Genomic DNA, 17,302 nt, shown 5'->3' with positions numbered 1-17,302 from the left:
GTGAAAAATTCTTCTGCCAATTTAAACATGACATTCTGATGCATTCATTCTGACACATGATCAAAGCATGAGGAATTTTTATCTAAACATTATTTGGATAATGGAATGATTTTTTTTCAGTCAGAGGACATGAAATTGGGTATTTTTTTAACCAAGTGATATAAAACAAAAGGTTATTGGACAACTGGAATGATTGAGCAGTGACAAACAACAGTCTAGTCTATAGAAGTAAATCTGTGTCATCGGGTTTTGAAAGAAAAAGGTGATTGAATTTCTAGCAGTGAATATTTATGCATTGAAATTATGTATGTGAATGATTTTCACCGTTAAAATACAATATGCAAAAAAAATATTCAACCACAAAAAATTCAACCGCAAATAATTCAACCGCAATAAAATTCAACTTGAATTCAGGACATTGAATTCCAAATATTTCAGACCTTAGCAGCAAATATTGGCATAGCAACAGCAGCAATGCTTACATTTCAAAAGCAAGTTTACTCTTTTTACTTTATTCAACCGTAATCCTGAACATTAGACCTGATAAAGGTCTGAAATATTGAATGTATTATACACCTGCTGTGCCTTCCGTTCTAGGTGCTGCACATATTTCATGTTCTTATACCTCTGCATTGTTTCACGAGCGTGGTGAACTTCCCAGAAATGCACACTAGATTTCAAGCCAGCAGGGTCAAATGTTCCAGCGTTTTCGAGAGCGATTGCAAGGGCGTAACAAGGTGGGTGAGACTTCTGTGTGTCGGCCTACTGTAAGCGTAGGTGCAGTTGAAGTGATGAACTCTGACTGTGCTTAGTGGGGGATGTGGTTTTTCAAAGCAAACTATTCTCCTTTTTTTCCTCACCCTTTTGTGCTATTATGTACCTAACTGAATAAAACTTGTGGGATGGCACTCACCAGCCTGGCAACCACATGGTTTCACTCCCGCTTCTATCTTTTCTTTAAAGTCAAGGTGAGTTCCGTACACTCATGTATGATGATGCCAACACAGCTTAACTTGGTCTGTTATGAACAGTAATGCAAGGATTTATTTGCTGTTTTACACTTAACAGCTGGTGGCCAGCCTTCTGTGTAGACGTTACATGTTCTCACTTAGTCATCGTAGGTTTTTCGGCTTCCTAGTACATTCCAGAGACACGCCGGTGGGATTCATTGCCGACTCCAAATTGCTTGTGAGCGTGAATGGTTTCCATGCCTCTAGCCCTGTGATCGTCTGCCCACGTGTCCAAGGTGAACCTTTCGCCCAATGTCAGCTGGGGCCGGCCCCCTTTTTACCCTAAATAGGAAAAGGGATTTAAGGTAACAGAATAATTCTCAAAGGGGACCCTTTACTAAAGGGGTCCGCACTTTCTAATGCTGTTCTATTATATGTGTTTAACCCTTCTCATGAACTATGTTCAGTAGTCTCGAGGAAATAGTTTTGTTGTGAAATACTAAAAGATGTTGACAAACAGAAAGCCTATGCGCCCAGCCCGGTCCTTTATTAAAGTCATTTAGCACAAGGATTTGCTGCAGAAATCCATGCGCCCCAACTAAGCTCCCAACGACTGCTCTCTGTAAAATGTGACTGGTACCTTGTCTCATTTGTGTTCCCATTAATTCCAGTACAACCAATACTTAGAATTTTATTTTGTGTTGATTTTGGTGGCTCCTGTGGGTAAGACCAGTAGAGTTTCCACAAGCATCAATGCCACAAAGTAAACGGCAGACACTATTATACTCTCATTTGCTAATGCATTTTTAACAATTTACATGTCGTGTTTTATTTTTTTTGTTTTGACAAAATATCAACAGATCAGCAATGATGGAAAGTAACTAAGTAGGCTACATTTATTAAAGTACTATGCATACATTTTGAGGTAGTCCACTTCACCTAACTCAATATAATTCTACTTTTTTCTTCTTTGACTACAATTTGGAGGGAAATATTATTTTATTTTTACATACATTTTTTACTGCGTTTTGATAATTAGGTACATTTCACATTCTGATTAATGTACACATTAATCAATGCATCAATGATCATAATCCAATAGTATAACATAAGAAGTACCGATGGGCTATTGTGCTGATTCAGTCATTTTACTCAGCATATGTTTATGTTTATGTTTACTCTTACTTTAGTCAAATGTGAAATGCATACCTTTCGTGCAGTTTTACATAAAAGATCCGAGTACTTGGAGATATGAAACCGTGCCCAGGGGAGAACCAACGTCGGGTTTTGATGACGCCATCACTGGGACTTTCCGGATACGTCATTCGGGGCTTCCGAGTTACTAAGCTAGCGCTACTTCTGTGTTCATGTCGTTAGACACCGTAAACGTCGCCTCGTTGCTCTGGGGTCCACACCACAAGAGACCATGAACACTCCAACGGCTCCCAACTGCGCCGAAAGGTTTAAATATTGAGGCCTCGGCCTCGGGAGCGACGGTCAGACTGCGAGGCGGAATGTCAACAACGCGGCCCTTACTCGGAATGAGGCGAGTCGCCGAGCTAACGTGCGCTGAGCAGCCGGCCAGCGGGCTCCCTGCGTCCGCGGGGAGGCAGCAGCTCGAGGCCCTCACTTTGGACGAGTTCACAGTACTAGAGGATAAACAAGACGAGCTGAAGTGCGCCAAGGCTCGAGTGGAGCAGGTTTTTAAAGTAACGTTCACAATCATCGGTCTGTTGGACCACACGGGGCAGCCGTACGGCAGCAAAACAACGCGGCAGATATGGCTGCAGCTCCGGGGAACCAGAGACGACGTGTCGAAGGCAAAGGTAAGGTCCCGTTAAGCTTTTTCACGCTGTGACAAAGCGTCGTTGTTGGTTTTAATCCCGAAGACCAAATAGCCAGCAGACTGGCAGCACCGATGAACTTCCGCCTGTGTGTGGCCCATGAACAGGTGTGTCTCCTTAGTCACACGCCTCAGTGATACGCCGAAGATCTCTGTTCTGTTAAGGGTGTTGTTGTGGTTGTAGAAACTAAGAGATAAAGCTCAACACTGACGATCTCTTTCCCTTTTAGCCACCACATCCGCAGTGTCGTTATGACATCGAGTTAAGTATGTTTTTAACGTTAGATCAGTTAGCAAATAAGCCACAACATGTTGTCACACCGATGGACAAATGTAATTTGTTAGTATCAAGCACCGTGTGTTGTGCTTCTGTTAGTTACACAACCCTAATTTCCAAATAAGTACACAATCCAGCCACAATCTTATGGGATTTGGGGTCCGGTGGAGGCCAATATGGGAGAAGGAGTTGCTGATTTGTTGTTGAATTGGATCTGACATCGAGATAGATGTATATGAACCTCGGAGTACAATTTTAATGAAGTTGCGTACACACAATTCCTTTGTGTGTAATCAAGTCTTAGAGGAATAAATGCACTACATTTATTACAATCTAAATCACTACAAAAGGCTCTCTGTCGTCAACTTTGATGCAAGTTTTGATCTGCGGGACAATGTGGCCTCAGGCCTTAAAGCAGTGCTGAGTGTGACAAATTCACATCAACTGAAAGCCTTCAAACCCAAAGTCAATTTTTAAAGACGCACCTGGACCTGCAAACCATTTTGAGATTATACACTACACCTGTGTATGAAAAATAGCTGGTAGCATTCATTAGTCCCTGTGTGATTTCCGTATCTGTCACACTTCTGCATCCCGTGTCATGCAAAAGTTTCTTCCCCCATAAGCAGCTGTTCCAAGCTCTGCCAGTCAACCGAATATGAGCTGGGGAAATGGTAACTTGGTTGACTGTTCAAGTCATGATGGCAATGACATGGGAGGACAGAATAGCTTCCTGCGAACCACACTCAGGTGTTGTGGTGCTTCTTCTCATTGGGAAATCACTGCCGTAATTCCCATGACGGCCTTTCTTGTGATGGAGTCTTAAAAAAAATCCTCTTTGTTACTTTCTCTTTTTGTTATTTGCCCCATGTTGGAGTTGCTTTCACTGCACTAATGCTAACCCATAGCATTATGTTTTATTATATTTCTTGCACTTTGTTGTCCTGTACGTCTGACATATTATGGCAATAAATGTTTCCTGATTCCGGATCCTAAAAAGCTGCCTTTGCTTTTAGAAAGCACGATACACTTTGTGCATGCTTATATTTAGTTTGATTTAAGATATATCAACGGCTGGAAGCTAAGTATTTGCTTTTCATACTTTAGTAAATCCGGATTAGATTCATTCTGTATTTGACTTGGACCAACAGAGGCACGGTTTATGTCCCAATTTGTCACTTCGATTCAAGGGTTTGAATTTGAACTTTAAAGTTGATTCCTTGAATATTGACTGCTCGAGGCATATCTCAAATAAAATACAGCCACTCTGTTTCCCCTAAATAACTGTGAATGATTCCCTAGATTTGTATTACTAAAGCCCATCTCTCTCTCTTTGATGTGGAGGTGACTCGTGGGAGCCGATCCAGCCCCGGAGAGGGGGCACAGATGTTTATCACCGCTACATAACTCAAAGTTGTAAAAGGAAAGCTTTGAGGAACCTTGACGCTAAGACAGTCACGATGACTACTTTTTGTTGTGCGATTTTTGCACCAAAATAACCTTGCGCATGGCCCCTTCCGGTCAAAAAGGCAGACCCGCAGTCCGGAGGAACCGGCAGTAGTTCAGGTTGAAGACTGGGTCGGAGGGTTGTGTTTTGGGTGCAATTTTAAGTTCGATGTGTTGCCACTGTTTTTAAACAAAGCAAAAACTCCAGCGCGTCTATAAGCTCTTCGCTATTATTCCTCATAATCATTTATTTAAAATCAATACAATATATCGCAGCACCAAAAATGATCACGCTCATTTTCATATATATTAATTATCGGTGTAAAATCATTGAACAGGCCATTTATTAAAAACACATGTCATGTTGAAACACATACAAGTCATGCGTCAACACCACTCAAAGCTTTCCTTCTACAACTTGTAGTTCTATAGTTAGCAACAATATCTTGCCCCCATTTGGGGGTAAAAGGACACGCACCTCAAGACTTAAGGCGCAAGACACTTACTTATTTGTATTCTGGTTCCCTTTTGAGTCTGATGTCCTTTCTATTTTTTTTTTTGTCTCACTGAGTCATTGTTGAGTCATTTTACATTCATTCTCCGTTTTTTTTTTTTTCTCTCTCTTGCACATTAATGCTAAAAGAATGTGACCGTATCTGTTAGGAAGTACCCGCACCCGCCTGCAGCTGATTCATCCGAACATTTCCCACAGTCAGGAGATTCCCTGAATCAATGACGAGTGTTTAGTTTCGCCGTGTGTCAGCTCAACTGCTCCACAGCGAGCTGCGTGGGCGTTTGTGTGTGCTCTTCAACCTGAGAGCAAGTACAAGCAACTGTTGGCACTATTCCTGTAAAGAAATGTACATAATTAATTTAGACTGACATGCTTTATTCAAAATGTAGCTTTTATATCTTTTCTTTTTTTTTTTTAGTAGGGTGTGTCCCTAAAATGATTGTAGGCTTCTGTTTTACCAGGTTATCACTACTAGTGAATGTGTGCTTTTTTTTTTTGAGCTGCAAAAAGTAATGCAGTCATGTATATATATTCATAGTATATTGCTCTCCTTGTCATGCAGGAATATGTTCGAGGACTCTGTGACCCAGAACTACAGAAAGAAGAGCGGTACCCAGCGGACATGCACTGTATTTTTGCTGGTGCCCGGGGCCTCTTCCTGGACAGACTCGTACGGGACACAAGCGCTGAAGTTGTGGTGCCTGAGCCGGGCCGCCTGCGGTTGTTGGGCCGGGCTGAACCCGTAGTGATGGCCCAAAGCAGGATTCAGCAATTTGTAGCACTATTCCAGGTAGGGGTGCTAACAATTTGTGGGTTTACCACACAGTAGCATAGTCTAGTTGTGGAAAGGACATTTCTTTTAGGTGCACAAAGGAATGTTCATCCACTGTCATCCAGCACTTTCAGAAGGCCTTACAGCAACTTGTCTGGTTGTATTGAAACTCTGTGATTTATCCAGGAAAAGCAAAGTCTGCCGAGTGAGAGGGAGCCCAAGGTGAAGCGAGCGTTCAAGTCCTTTGTGGAGGAAAGGGATGACAAGTACACGATGGAGCTTCTCCTGCTGCCCAGTGCCCTGAAGGAAGAGTTACTGGGACTGGCTCATAGCCCCACTACCACGCACACATCCCCCCGGGTTAGTGAATCCCCTTAAAACACAATTTATTGCAGTACATCATTAACCACTGTGTCTAGCTGACATGTCACATGGTCCTTGGGTAACTGTGGAACGTTTTGAAATGTGGCTATTTTCTAAATTGTATTTTTCTTGTTTAAAGTATAGTACCAACTTCAGAAGTACTTACAAAGCACAAACCGTTAATGTAGTATAATATACTACATGTATCTCAATGTGTAGTGTATGTGTCATATATATATATTATACATTTATATATATTATACATTTATATATATTATACATTTACACACTATGTTTTGGGACATATTTTTCTAGCATACCGATAAGTGTGTGAGTGGGATTTGAAACGCACAGTAAAATGTATATGTTGGGTTATTGTGATTGTGACCACATACTGTGAGATTTCCCAGTGGCCCTGGGGATTTTCGCATTTTGAAGCGGTGTCCTATTTCCTGTCTGGAGCATTGGCACGCTTCCAGTTGCGGCGCTGTGGTAAACCCCGGAGCCTTGCAGGCGTTCTGCCACAGCCTAGTTAAAAATCTATAAGTTCTGTATTGATAGAGATTGCGTTGGTCTGTTTTGAATTCAAATACCTCAAATGAAGACAATAACAACATGCAGAGGACCTCCAAGCCAAAATAGCTCACCCCGAGAGAAGTGAGCCTGCATGGCCCTTGGTCAATCCCAATCCACTATACTCCTAAATCAAACAAGCAGGTCTGATTTAAAGTGGGCCCTTTTTGGCATTATTGCCGAAGTTTATATTTTCAGTTTTAAAGGCAAGTCCGATATAAATCATGATGGTCTTGCATTTCCTCTCACAGATTCCGCTCAACCAGGCGCTGCATCCCAGCATGGCCGAGATCGACCAGGACCGCTCGCAGAGTAGCACCCCTGTGACGGAGCTCTCCAACCAAATCCTCGGCACCAGCTTTGAGGAGAAGGGGAGCGGCGCGCCTTTTGCATGCGGAGGAGGCAAAGTGGGAGGAGCGCCGGGCCCGGGTCCCGAGGCCGTCCTGTTCAACGGCACTCGGCCCTCGCACAAGCGCCGCTCGTCCGAGAGCGAGCCTCGCGACACAAAGAGACAGTACTCCCTGGAGCGCAGGGACGAGTCGCCGGAGAGGGCGAGAGAGAGGGAGCGACAGCGGGACAGAGAGGGCTGGGGGGGCAGTAGCAGCTGTAGATCCAAAACCCCATCGACTTCTTTCTCCCTCTCCTCCTCCTCCTCCTGCTCCTCCTCCTCCTCCTCCTCCTCTTCAGGGAAAGCGAACACTGTAAACGTTGCCATCATGTTGGACTCGTGCGAAGGGGTCTTGGAAGACGGGGAGGCCGTTAGCCCAGAAACCAACCTCCGCTGCTTGGTCAACTTCTTCAGGTGCTAATAGTTCTAGTTTTAGAATGCATTGTTCATACACAAGGCCCATTACGGAGAGAGCGGTTTCAAATCTGTAGTAAAATGGTGCTCATAATCCCATACGTGCATGAAAAGACTGAATAGTTGCTGTAGTTCCTCCCGTCCATACTTCTCTGAAGATGTGCTTTCATAATGGGATTTCGATATAAGACTGATTTCTGTGCAAAAATATATTCCAATGTTCAAATGGGACTGGAATAAGGCTTCATGGGACTAAATTGGACCATTCGACTATTTCCTTGCTGAGCTGGTGGTGGGATAGTGACAAAAACAAGATTATTACTTTGAAAAGTACCTACTGAAACGTCTTACTAGTATTGGTTGAACTTTAGTGCACACTTGTATTTATGATAGTGTCTAGAACTGAGGCCTTTCTCAGGGACTTCAGTGGAATTAACCCCAAATGAAAGTCAATTTCATTGACTTCCCTATGACTAGGATGGGAAACCTTTCTATATCTATATATGCAGTTCTATTATGAATACACAGAAACGGGATAAGACCAGTGCTATCGTCCACTGTGTCAACCTTTACTGTGGAACTGTCCCCTGTGTGTTGGGAAGGTAGTATTTAAAAATACAAAAGCCCATTTTAAAGACCTTACTGCAATTTAAAACATAGCTTAAACTATTTAGCTATTTTAACTAACTTTTTTTTATTTTTATTTTTTTTAGAACTATGGGTTACCAGCAGGAAGTGGTGGAACGTGTCGTCAAGGAGACGGGACAGACGGAAGATACCTTCCTCGTTCTGGAGAAAATAGTTGAGGAAACCAAGCGTTGTGAGGAGGGCTCAAGCGGTGGGCAAAAAGAGAGACGATTGAACTCTGTGCGCTCTCCGGACACTCCCTCGTCCTCAGCGCCGTTGTCTTCGTCCTCCTCTTCTATGGTCGCTCGGTTCAAAGAGAAGGAGCGCGAGCTGAGCAGAGCGTCGGCTGACCAGGGCAGGTCTAAAGAGAACATTAAGCCCAACCAGCATGGAGGCAGCAGCAACGGTCTGGGGCACCGGAGGCAGTGCAGCGGCAGTGAGAGCAGCACTGCGCAGGTAACGGCCTTTAGGAAGGAAAGCCCACTCCTAATCTCCATTTTACGTCCTTTACGGAGTGCAAAACCGCTTTAAATCATTTCTAATATCCGATAATATGACTTTATGAAGTTGTTAATTAGCCACAATCTTAACGTCAGAACACAACTCGTATGGCGTCTCATTTCAGGCCATCGCCATCAAGAGGAGCTCCAGTGCTCAGGGAGGAGCAGGACACTACGACGTGATTACCATCGACGACGACGACGACGACGTCCTCGTGAACAGCAGGACAGCGGAGAGCCGGGCGTCGCGGCTGATGACCGTGCCCCACCTGGACAGCCAGTCTGCATCCAGAACGGACTACTTTGCGAGGGGAGGGGGAGGCGGAGGCGTCGCACAGAGGGACTTCCTGTCGAGGGGGGGGACTCAGACTTTGGGGGGAGCGGTGAAAGTCGAGGCGGTGACGGCGCTGCGCAGCACGCCGCAGTGGTTCACGGCCAACACCACCTCCTTAACGTCGACCGCCAGTGTAGGTACCACCTTCAAGGCGTTTCGTTACGTTGGATGTTCGGTTGTTTGGCCGAAATACAGATTTTTATTCAATTGAAATTTGTTTGAGTGATTTTTCTATTTTCCTCCTCAGTCAGCCCAGCCCTCCTCCCGGCCCTCGCCCTCTCCCTATCAGACCATCAGCCACACGGGGTTCCATGGGGTCGGAGCCAGGACCCCACCTGCAAACGACCCCCCCGTCCCCCCGGTGACCGGCTTCGCTCGTTTCCATCAGTCGCTGCGGACTCCGTACAGTCTGAAGTTGCCAAATGAGCCGGGACGTCAGGATCTCCGACACATAATCATAGACGGCAGCAACGTGGCCATGGCGTAAGTCTAGTGTGTGTGTGTGTGTGTGGGTGTCACTGTGACAGACACTAGGTCTGTCCGCAGCTTGTATTCTGCTTTTTTAATGAGTTTTACAATGCATAACAAGCCTTTGGTGTCAAGGCGAGAGGTTGGCCAAATATGGGTTGTGGGCTCACCATCCTAAAATACTTCATGTGCATCATAATTGTGTGACACAGATATGAAATAGTTCACAACAGGTGTTTCGATGACACATGTATTACCAAACCTTTAGCATATGCAACCTTGTTCTTTCCTTTTGCACATGAAGCCGCCACCTTTCCCATCAACATCTGCACCATCCCCAGTTGGGGTCGCACACACTTTTAGTCATTCTGGGGTTTGGGTGCGTAGGTTTCAGCTAGGACCCCATTTGTGTGGGCGCACCAAAACTTAGCCCACGGATTTACCCCATGTTGTTACTCGTGTGTGTGTGTGTGTGTGTGTGTGTGTGTGTGTGTGTGTGTGTGTGTGTGTGTGTGTGTGTGTGTGTGTGTGTGTGTGTGTGTGTGCGCCCCCGCGCAGAAGGCTGAGCAAGAGCAGTTTTAAAGACAGGCTTTGATAAGTGGCCCGGGGGTGGGGGGAGCAGTACATGGTGTTTTTGTGAAGAAAGTTCTTTTCTTGTAAATTTCATGTTCCATTTTCCAGAAATTGTGCAACATATTGCGATTGTGTGCAGAATGATGTTTAGTTTTATACATGCATACCCTGGGCGACGTTGTATCGAGTTCTGTGCGACTTCCTCTTCCCTTCAGTCCTCCAGAATACTGCCTGAACAGCAACATTTAACTAGAATGTCCTCCGTGATGACCGTAGTGTGTGTCTGTGTGTAATGCACCGGTTACATGTACTGAGGGGTTCCTGACTTGCGACACTTTGCTGGAGACTTGTTAAATACTTTGTGTTACTAGCAGCCAAACACAATGTCCGCTGTGCGTCTGCTTCATGGTCAGCTCATGTGAGGCCAGATCGATGATCAAGTTACCCGAAGCGACGGGAAGTTTCCCACAAGTGACATAACTGGCAGAAATGCACACGACAACAAGAAAAGAGTGAACAGTAGCTCCATTCGCGAGGCACCAGTTTGACCTCAGAGCAGTTTTCTAATCATTTCTCTGAGAACATCAGTCTGCCAAATCCTCCTCCAGCACTAGTTTGACTTCTCACCCGAATCCACTCTGTCTCTTTAGTCCCAAGTTGTACTCCATCACAATGGAAATGTGGAACCGGTTCTTGAGTTTGGTTGTGTGCTGCTACATGGTCCCCATTATCTTAATGCACATGCGATTTGATGCACAGTCCAAATAGTTTCTGTTTACGTGGAGTTTTGTCATGACACTCACTGTCGGACAGATGGAAGGGTTTAGAAACTCCTTGAAACCGTTTGTAAACCAACCATTGGTGAGGAGGACGTCACTCGTGCTTTGCTGCGTGGCTTCCTGCTTGGTCGACCATGGGGACTTTCTCATCTCCGTTGCTGTTTTGTTGTTTTGTGGCGACTCGTTTGTTGTACTCCAGCTTGGTGACGTGCGCGTACAGACCGGAATACACAAACACCCTGCACCTCACGCCGTCAGCTGACCCAGATTGTTTGCGATGACGTGCAGAGTGCGTCTGTTTGGCTGCTCTCTGAGCACCGCTAATACGTAATAAGTGCAGCGGAGCCCTTTGAAACCAGTTTGACTCAGTGCTGACATGCTGTTTTCTTTTTTCTTTTTTAATATTAATTAATTTTACATAAAGAAGAAACCAACTATTGCTTATTAAGCTTTTTCATTCAACTATGCGCTTGAACTAGACTTCAGCTGCTCTTTTAGCTTTGTCACATTGTTGACTTGATGTAATGCGTAGGGATGAACATCTTTTTCTTTCCAAATACAATTCTGACAGCTCACCTCACACTGTCTTCTCCTCCCTCTTCAGTCACGGCCTCCATCGCTTCTTCTCTTGTCGAGGAATAGCGCTGGCAGTGGAAACCTTTTGGAGGCTCGGCCACAGGGAGATCACCGTCTTTGTCCCCCAGTGGCGTCAGAAAAGAGACCGCTCCACAACAGGTACGCGTGCACACAGTAGCAGAGGAGCAGCTTTTACCCATTATGTTACGTAAGAGCACTATGTTAACGTTTCCTGTTGACATAAATATAAAAAACATTTTAGACCTTGTGGTACTTCTTTTTTTTTTTAGCTCATATTAGACCTTGAAGGCGCCTTTTGCCACAGGTCCAACGCTTTTCAAACCAGCCATATACGGGATCTAAGCAAATTGTGTGTGAGTTTTCTTCCTCTGCCATTTTTATTATGGTACAACATTAATAGAATTGTTGTTATCCTATTACAGAGCAACATTTTCTAAACCAACTAGAAGACCTGAGACTGCTCTCCTTCACTCCCTCCAGAGAGGTGTGTGGCCAGAGGATATCCTCACATGACGACAGGTACACACACACACACAAACACACACTTTTCTTAAAGCTTGGATTAAATCAGACTTCTTAGAGGAGAGAGTCCACCAAACCTGAGTCCTTTATATCCAGACGGCATCGTGTAGACAGATTCAGTGGAGTTTCTCTAGACCTGCTCAGTCATCTTTGGGCGTTTTCCCATGTATTTATCTTTCAAGTATACAAACTCTGGGTCCCTTACTGCCAACCCACCCATTACCAACTACAGTCATACTATATATTCATAATAGACATTAACTAAAGGACAGATTCATAAGTCCAAAAGTGGTGTAAAATAATTTAAGAGTTCTGCAATAACTGCACTGTAATTATTTAAGAGTTTTGAATGCCAGGTCTCCTCAGCAGTCAGGAAACAAATGACATATTGTGTGTAACTGAGTTTGTAAACAAAAAATGAACTGAAAATTGCAATCTTCTGCTAGTGGATTCTGCCCTGAGCGACCTTGTGACCTTTGAGTAAGGGAAACGATACACATACACACACTCTCCCTCTCTCTGTTAGGTTCCTGCTCCACCTAGCAGAAAAAACCGAGGGGATCATCGTAACCAATGACAACCTGAGGGACTTTGTCGACACCTCAGATACCTGGCGCAAGATCATTCAAGAGAGGTGATTATATGTTGCGTGTTCACTGCAGCACATTCAGCCGTCCACTCCCTTATTCCATTACCCCACAAGCTACTGGAAAGTCCACCCACTCCGGCTCCCTGTTTATTTGCATTTGCTAACATTTGCATTGCGCATGAAGGAAGAACAAACGAAATCCAAAGAGCGAACTAACATTCACAGGGGGGGAATAATTATGTGTGAAAGTGTTGTCAGACGTCTGATTTGCTGCACAGGTCTACTGCACACGGATTTCAAATTAAAGGCGTTCTATTTTTTGTTCATCTTGATTTAACATTTAGGGAAATAAATGAAAAATTATTCATTTTTACATTTGACTATTAAACTTCCAATTTAAAAACTGCTTAGCTTGCACTAAGGAGTTCAGATGAAGCAAAAACATGTCGTGAACTTATTTCACCTGAGAAATATTTGAGATTGGAAGACAAAATAATCATATTTGTGAAACTTGCGTATATACCTCATATTTCTTCTTACTTTTCCACTGGCAGGTTGCTTCAGTTTACATTTGTGGAGGACCACTTCATGATCCCTGACGACCCTCTGGGGAAGCACGGCCCTCATCTTAACATCTTCCTCCGTAGAGGCCGGGGGGCTTCGCCTGCACACGTTTCTGCGTCCGAGCCGAGAGGAAACCCGCGGTACGTCTCCATTCTACCGTCGCGATGTATTTGATGATGCGATGACCTCATGAATGTTGAGTTGTCGTTATGGCAGTGTTGCACCCTCTTCACTTCTATCCTCTTACATCTGCCCCCCCCCCCCCCCCCCCCCCCCCCCCTCAGGAGGGCTCCAGTCTCCCCCCCACCTCTGAGGCCCTCAGACCTCCGGCCTCCCTCCAAGCAGCCGGTCTACGTCCAGGCGCTGCACTCCGCCCCCCGCCCCCCCGCCTCCACCCACCGCCCCCCTCCCTCCCTGGCGCCCCCCGATTGGTACCCGCCCCGCCGCTCCCCTTCCCCCTCGCCCTCACCCCCTCCCCAGCGGTCGCCGGTGGAGACGACGGAGCTGAAGAGGAAGCTGTACGACATCTTCCCCGACCAGAAGCAGCGGATCGACCGCATCCTCAGCGACAACCCGTACATGAGAGACCTGAACGCCCTGTCGGGGCTGCTGCTGGGGTGAAAACATCAAGGCGTATGTCGAGAATACACCCGTCGGCGGAAAAAACAATAAAACAATTCATTTCGCCATTTCTTCCAGCCTGAAGGCCATGGGAAGTTTTTGATTTTTTTTTAAAATCAAATTTACCGCACAGGCCGATCGTCTGATCAGCTGCTATCGACACAAAGTCGTTTTTCGGGCGGGTATTTTTCCCGCCTTCTTTTTTGCTTTTAAAAAGTTGGATGAGCAACACGTCCACAACCAAAATCTTAATAAAAAAAAAAGACTTGTCGGTGATGTCCGGAGGTTCCTTCAATGTGGGACCAGCACAGGAAGAAAAGGTTGTGGACCAACAGCAGTGAAGTGGTTTCCTTTCCAAAGCCTGGTTTCCATGGGACTCTATTGGTTTCACATTGGGTTCAGGACCGTCTTGCATGTTCTACATTTGTTACGTTCTCTAACAGTCTGGACCAACTTTTTAAACTTGATTTGACAGTGAGCAGTTTCAGCAGTCAGTTATTTGCTTTTTTTTTTCTTCTTTTGGCTTATTTTTGATTACTAGCTTTCCCCAAAAGTTGAATTTGGATATCGGACAAATTTTACAACATTGTATAAACACTAGATATGAGTAAAGCCAGTATTTGAAAGCGATACCGATGGGCAGTGGCAATGTGTATTCCCTTCATCATTTCTGATGTAGTTCACTATACGTAGTATACATGATGCATAACTACAGCTGAATGTATTATTATTATTATTCTCACTTGGCAATCCTCTACCCATATTAAAGAAGCACTGCCCATCTGTATCCCTTTGAAAGGTTTCCTGTACCTCTCGGCCGTCTCTTTGAAACCAGATGTCATGATTACATGATTACAACTAACCCAAACGCTGCTTTGGCCTTCTTGTGTTTACGATGGGCCGCGTTGGAGAGGCTGTACCGTCGAATTTCATTGTTTGGCAGAAATTGGCTCTGTAATCAGAAACCCATTGTGGTAGGGTCTGAGGGCCATCACTGTGACGTTCCCGTGTCCTCTGACCTCTCCGTGCTGCTGCTGTTTAAAGAAGATCTCTGAGAAGCTCCAGAACAACTCCGCTGCTGAGACTTGAGACTGAATTTGCTGCTCCAATTTGGAAGTTGATTGATTCGGCCGTTCCAGTTGGGTCAACGTTGACCCCGTGTGTTTTGCTCCCTGTTATCCGCCTCATGCTTTAGGCAATACGTTTGTAAGCACCACACTACAAGGGTTTGGATGTATCATTTATTAATTTGAGTTTTGATCCACCTAAATTTAAAATCATTTGTGAAATTTGGAAACTGTGCATTGTCATGATACATATTTTGTGTTAAATAGCTAAATTCAATGCACTGAAAGTAAGTTTGGTGTAGTGATTAAAAGAAGCTTTCATTGATGAACCGGCAGAGGTCTTGTGGTGTTTTTCTTCTCTTTTTTTTTTACCCTCGTACACGCAGACAATGCGTGCTGCAGCTTTGCATATTTGTTGTGCATCAGAGGTTTGTAATGTAAACACATTTGTAAGAAAAAATCACTGCACAAACCTTTTACAAGATGTCTAAAAGTAGAATTTGTTTGTTGTAAGGATCACTGAAGGATTTTTTTTTTCTTCTTGTAATATAATTATTTTGTGTATATTGGTTTTACTTTTTTGTAAATTCAAGTTGTTTTTTTTTTTGCTACGGTGCACATATGGTTTTGTGTATGTGGAAAAAAGAAAATAAAAACGGCAGTCCCAATCAATGTTTTTTGAGAGTAGTTTTTGTGTTCACTCATCTACCATGTTTTAAATGATTGTTTCTTTAATGCATTTTTCAGAGGCAGTGATACGGTGTTTTGGTATTTCCAAAATGTTGAACCCTTATGTATTATACTTTTATAGTTATAAGTTAACAACATAATGCAAGCCTTTTCATAGATTTATTAATGAATTGGCAGTTTTAAGTTGTTCAACTTTTTGATCTATGTTCCTATATCAATGTTTTTGTAAATCCTCTTTTTTTTGTGTTTTGGAGACCTGTTTTGGATACATTGTGTGAATAAAGAAAAAAACACTGACAACCCATGACGTAGTTCTTAAGATCTATCATCCTGGACCCAACAGCCTGCCAGCTGGCAGATTTACATGGAAGGAATGAGAGGCGACCCCATGCTGTTTGGACGTGATTTAGTGCCTTCATTGAAACTGCCCACGTTTAGGGTTGTTCGTATTAACATGAATAACTACCTAAAACAACTGCCTTAAACATTTATTGGTTTCACACTCCCACAAAGGATGGCTCTATTTTAAAACCGGACAGCATCCCGACTCGGTCGGCATTGGCACGCAACATGTGAACTACAGCTTTCAGTTGTGCGTGTGTGTGTGTGTGTGTGAGAGAGAGTCTGTGTGGGTCAATACACACATTAACCATTATCTTCTTTTGAAAGAAGCCTGTGTTCCTTTACTTGTGTGATACTTTCCTTGAATGTGGTTCAGGTTCATTGTGAGAACCTTGCAATGCTTACGTTTCTGTCTGTCAGCATTCGAGAAAGCAAAATAGAGGGGCAGATGACCACAAACCGGATTCCACAAGCTTCTATCCAGCAACTCCTGCAGCATTGTGCCTGATGTTTGCTTCTGCCGCCACACGTGCAAGCGATTTTTTTGTTTTGATTACAGTTTTCCTGGTAGTTTGTACTGGACTATGCAACTCTAACTGCTAATAAAAGTGCTGGATCCCGTGGTGCATGCTCCCATCTCACAATCTATGCCGGGACAACAGGTCCAGAGTCACTTCTGCGGATTGTCCACTAGGGGGCAGTGTGCATAGAGATATGGCCATTGCAGTGGCGGTTTTTCTCATGCACAACAGTGCACCACGCAGAGCCTGGGCAGAGCTAATCCACCGGCATGCCATCATTTCCCAGCAGACACTAAATCTCTCATCCAGTCAGAAGAAGTAATGGACAGATGCCAGTCCAACGTTTGGCAGAAATATTTACCATTCATTAAACAGGGTTCGTTTTTTATACTACCTCTTATACTTGTAGATTGAGGCCTTAGTAAACACTGAGCGTTGGCCTCTTAGTGACGTTCATCTATCTGAATAAAACTTTTGATAGCTCCATTTCTACTCTAAGACACAAATGATCACAGCAGAATTTCAGAAGAGACTTCAGAGGCCTTTTTTCGGGTGGTCCGTCCGTCCAGATGATTCTTATATCTCAGGAAAACCTGGATGGAATTTTTCGGTCCAAAAGTCCATCTGGACTCCAGGGTGAACTAATTGGATGGTCATCAAAGGTCACCGTGACCTCAAAAAGACCCAACAATCCAAAAACGTAACAATTTATATCCTGTAGATCACAATTTCCCACACAAGCCCGATAGGGTGACAAGATGACGGGATGATGAGGCGATGAGGTTTTGGACCGACATGGATCGACATCAATTTTGTCTAATAGAGGAGGGCAGAAAACCACAAGGAGGTGGTTATGGATTTGCTTTTTTACACCTCTTCCATATTTCTCTATTTCTTATGATAATGGGTCATGTGTGTTTCGGACTGTGCAGAGCTGTGGTCGATGGAGAAAGCATGACTTGCACTTG

The 17,302-nt window shown here is 44.2% G+C and overlaps 2 protein-coding genes across 2 annotated transcripts in view; both read left to right on the top strand.

Annotated features, from left to right (window-relative positions):
* LOC119195886 (histone H2AX) overlaps positions 1-17,302 on the top strand; it is a 545,468-nt gene that overhangs the window by 368,937 nt on the left and 159,229 nt on the right. The window lies entirely within an intron of this gene.
* Positions 2,085-15,771, top strand: n4bp1 (nedd4 binding protein 1). The gene is made up of 12 exons (XM_037451138.2): positions 2,085-2,776; positions 5,593-5,820; positions 5,989-6,162; positions 6,990-7,540; positions 8,254-8,623; positions 8,793-9,134; positions 9,249-9,484; positions 11,426-11,556; positions 11,841-11,937; positions 12,467-12,574; positions 13,084-13,233; positions 13,378-15,771. Exons 1-12 carry the CDS (start codon positions 2,465-2,467, stop codon positions 13,712-13,714), a joined length of 3,036 nt encoding a protein of 1,011 aa, XP_037307035.2. The 5' UTR covers positions 2,085-2,464; the 3' UTR covers positions 13,715-15,771.

Source organism: Pungitius pungitius, chromosome 6, assembly GCF_949316345.1.
Source record: "Pungitius pungitius chromosome 6, fPunPun2.1, whole genome shotgun sequence".
Classification (NCBI taxonomy): Eukaryota; Metazoa; Chordata; class Actinopteri; order Perciformes; family Gasterosteidae; genus Pungitius; species Pungitius pungitius.
Note: the sequence above shows the minus strand (reverse complement) of the source record. Positions and strands in the feature narration are given on the sequence as shown.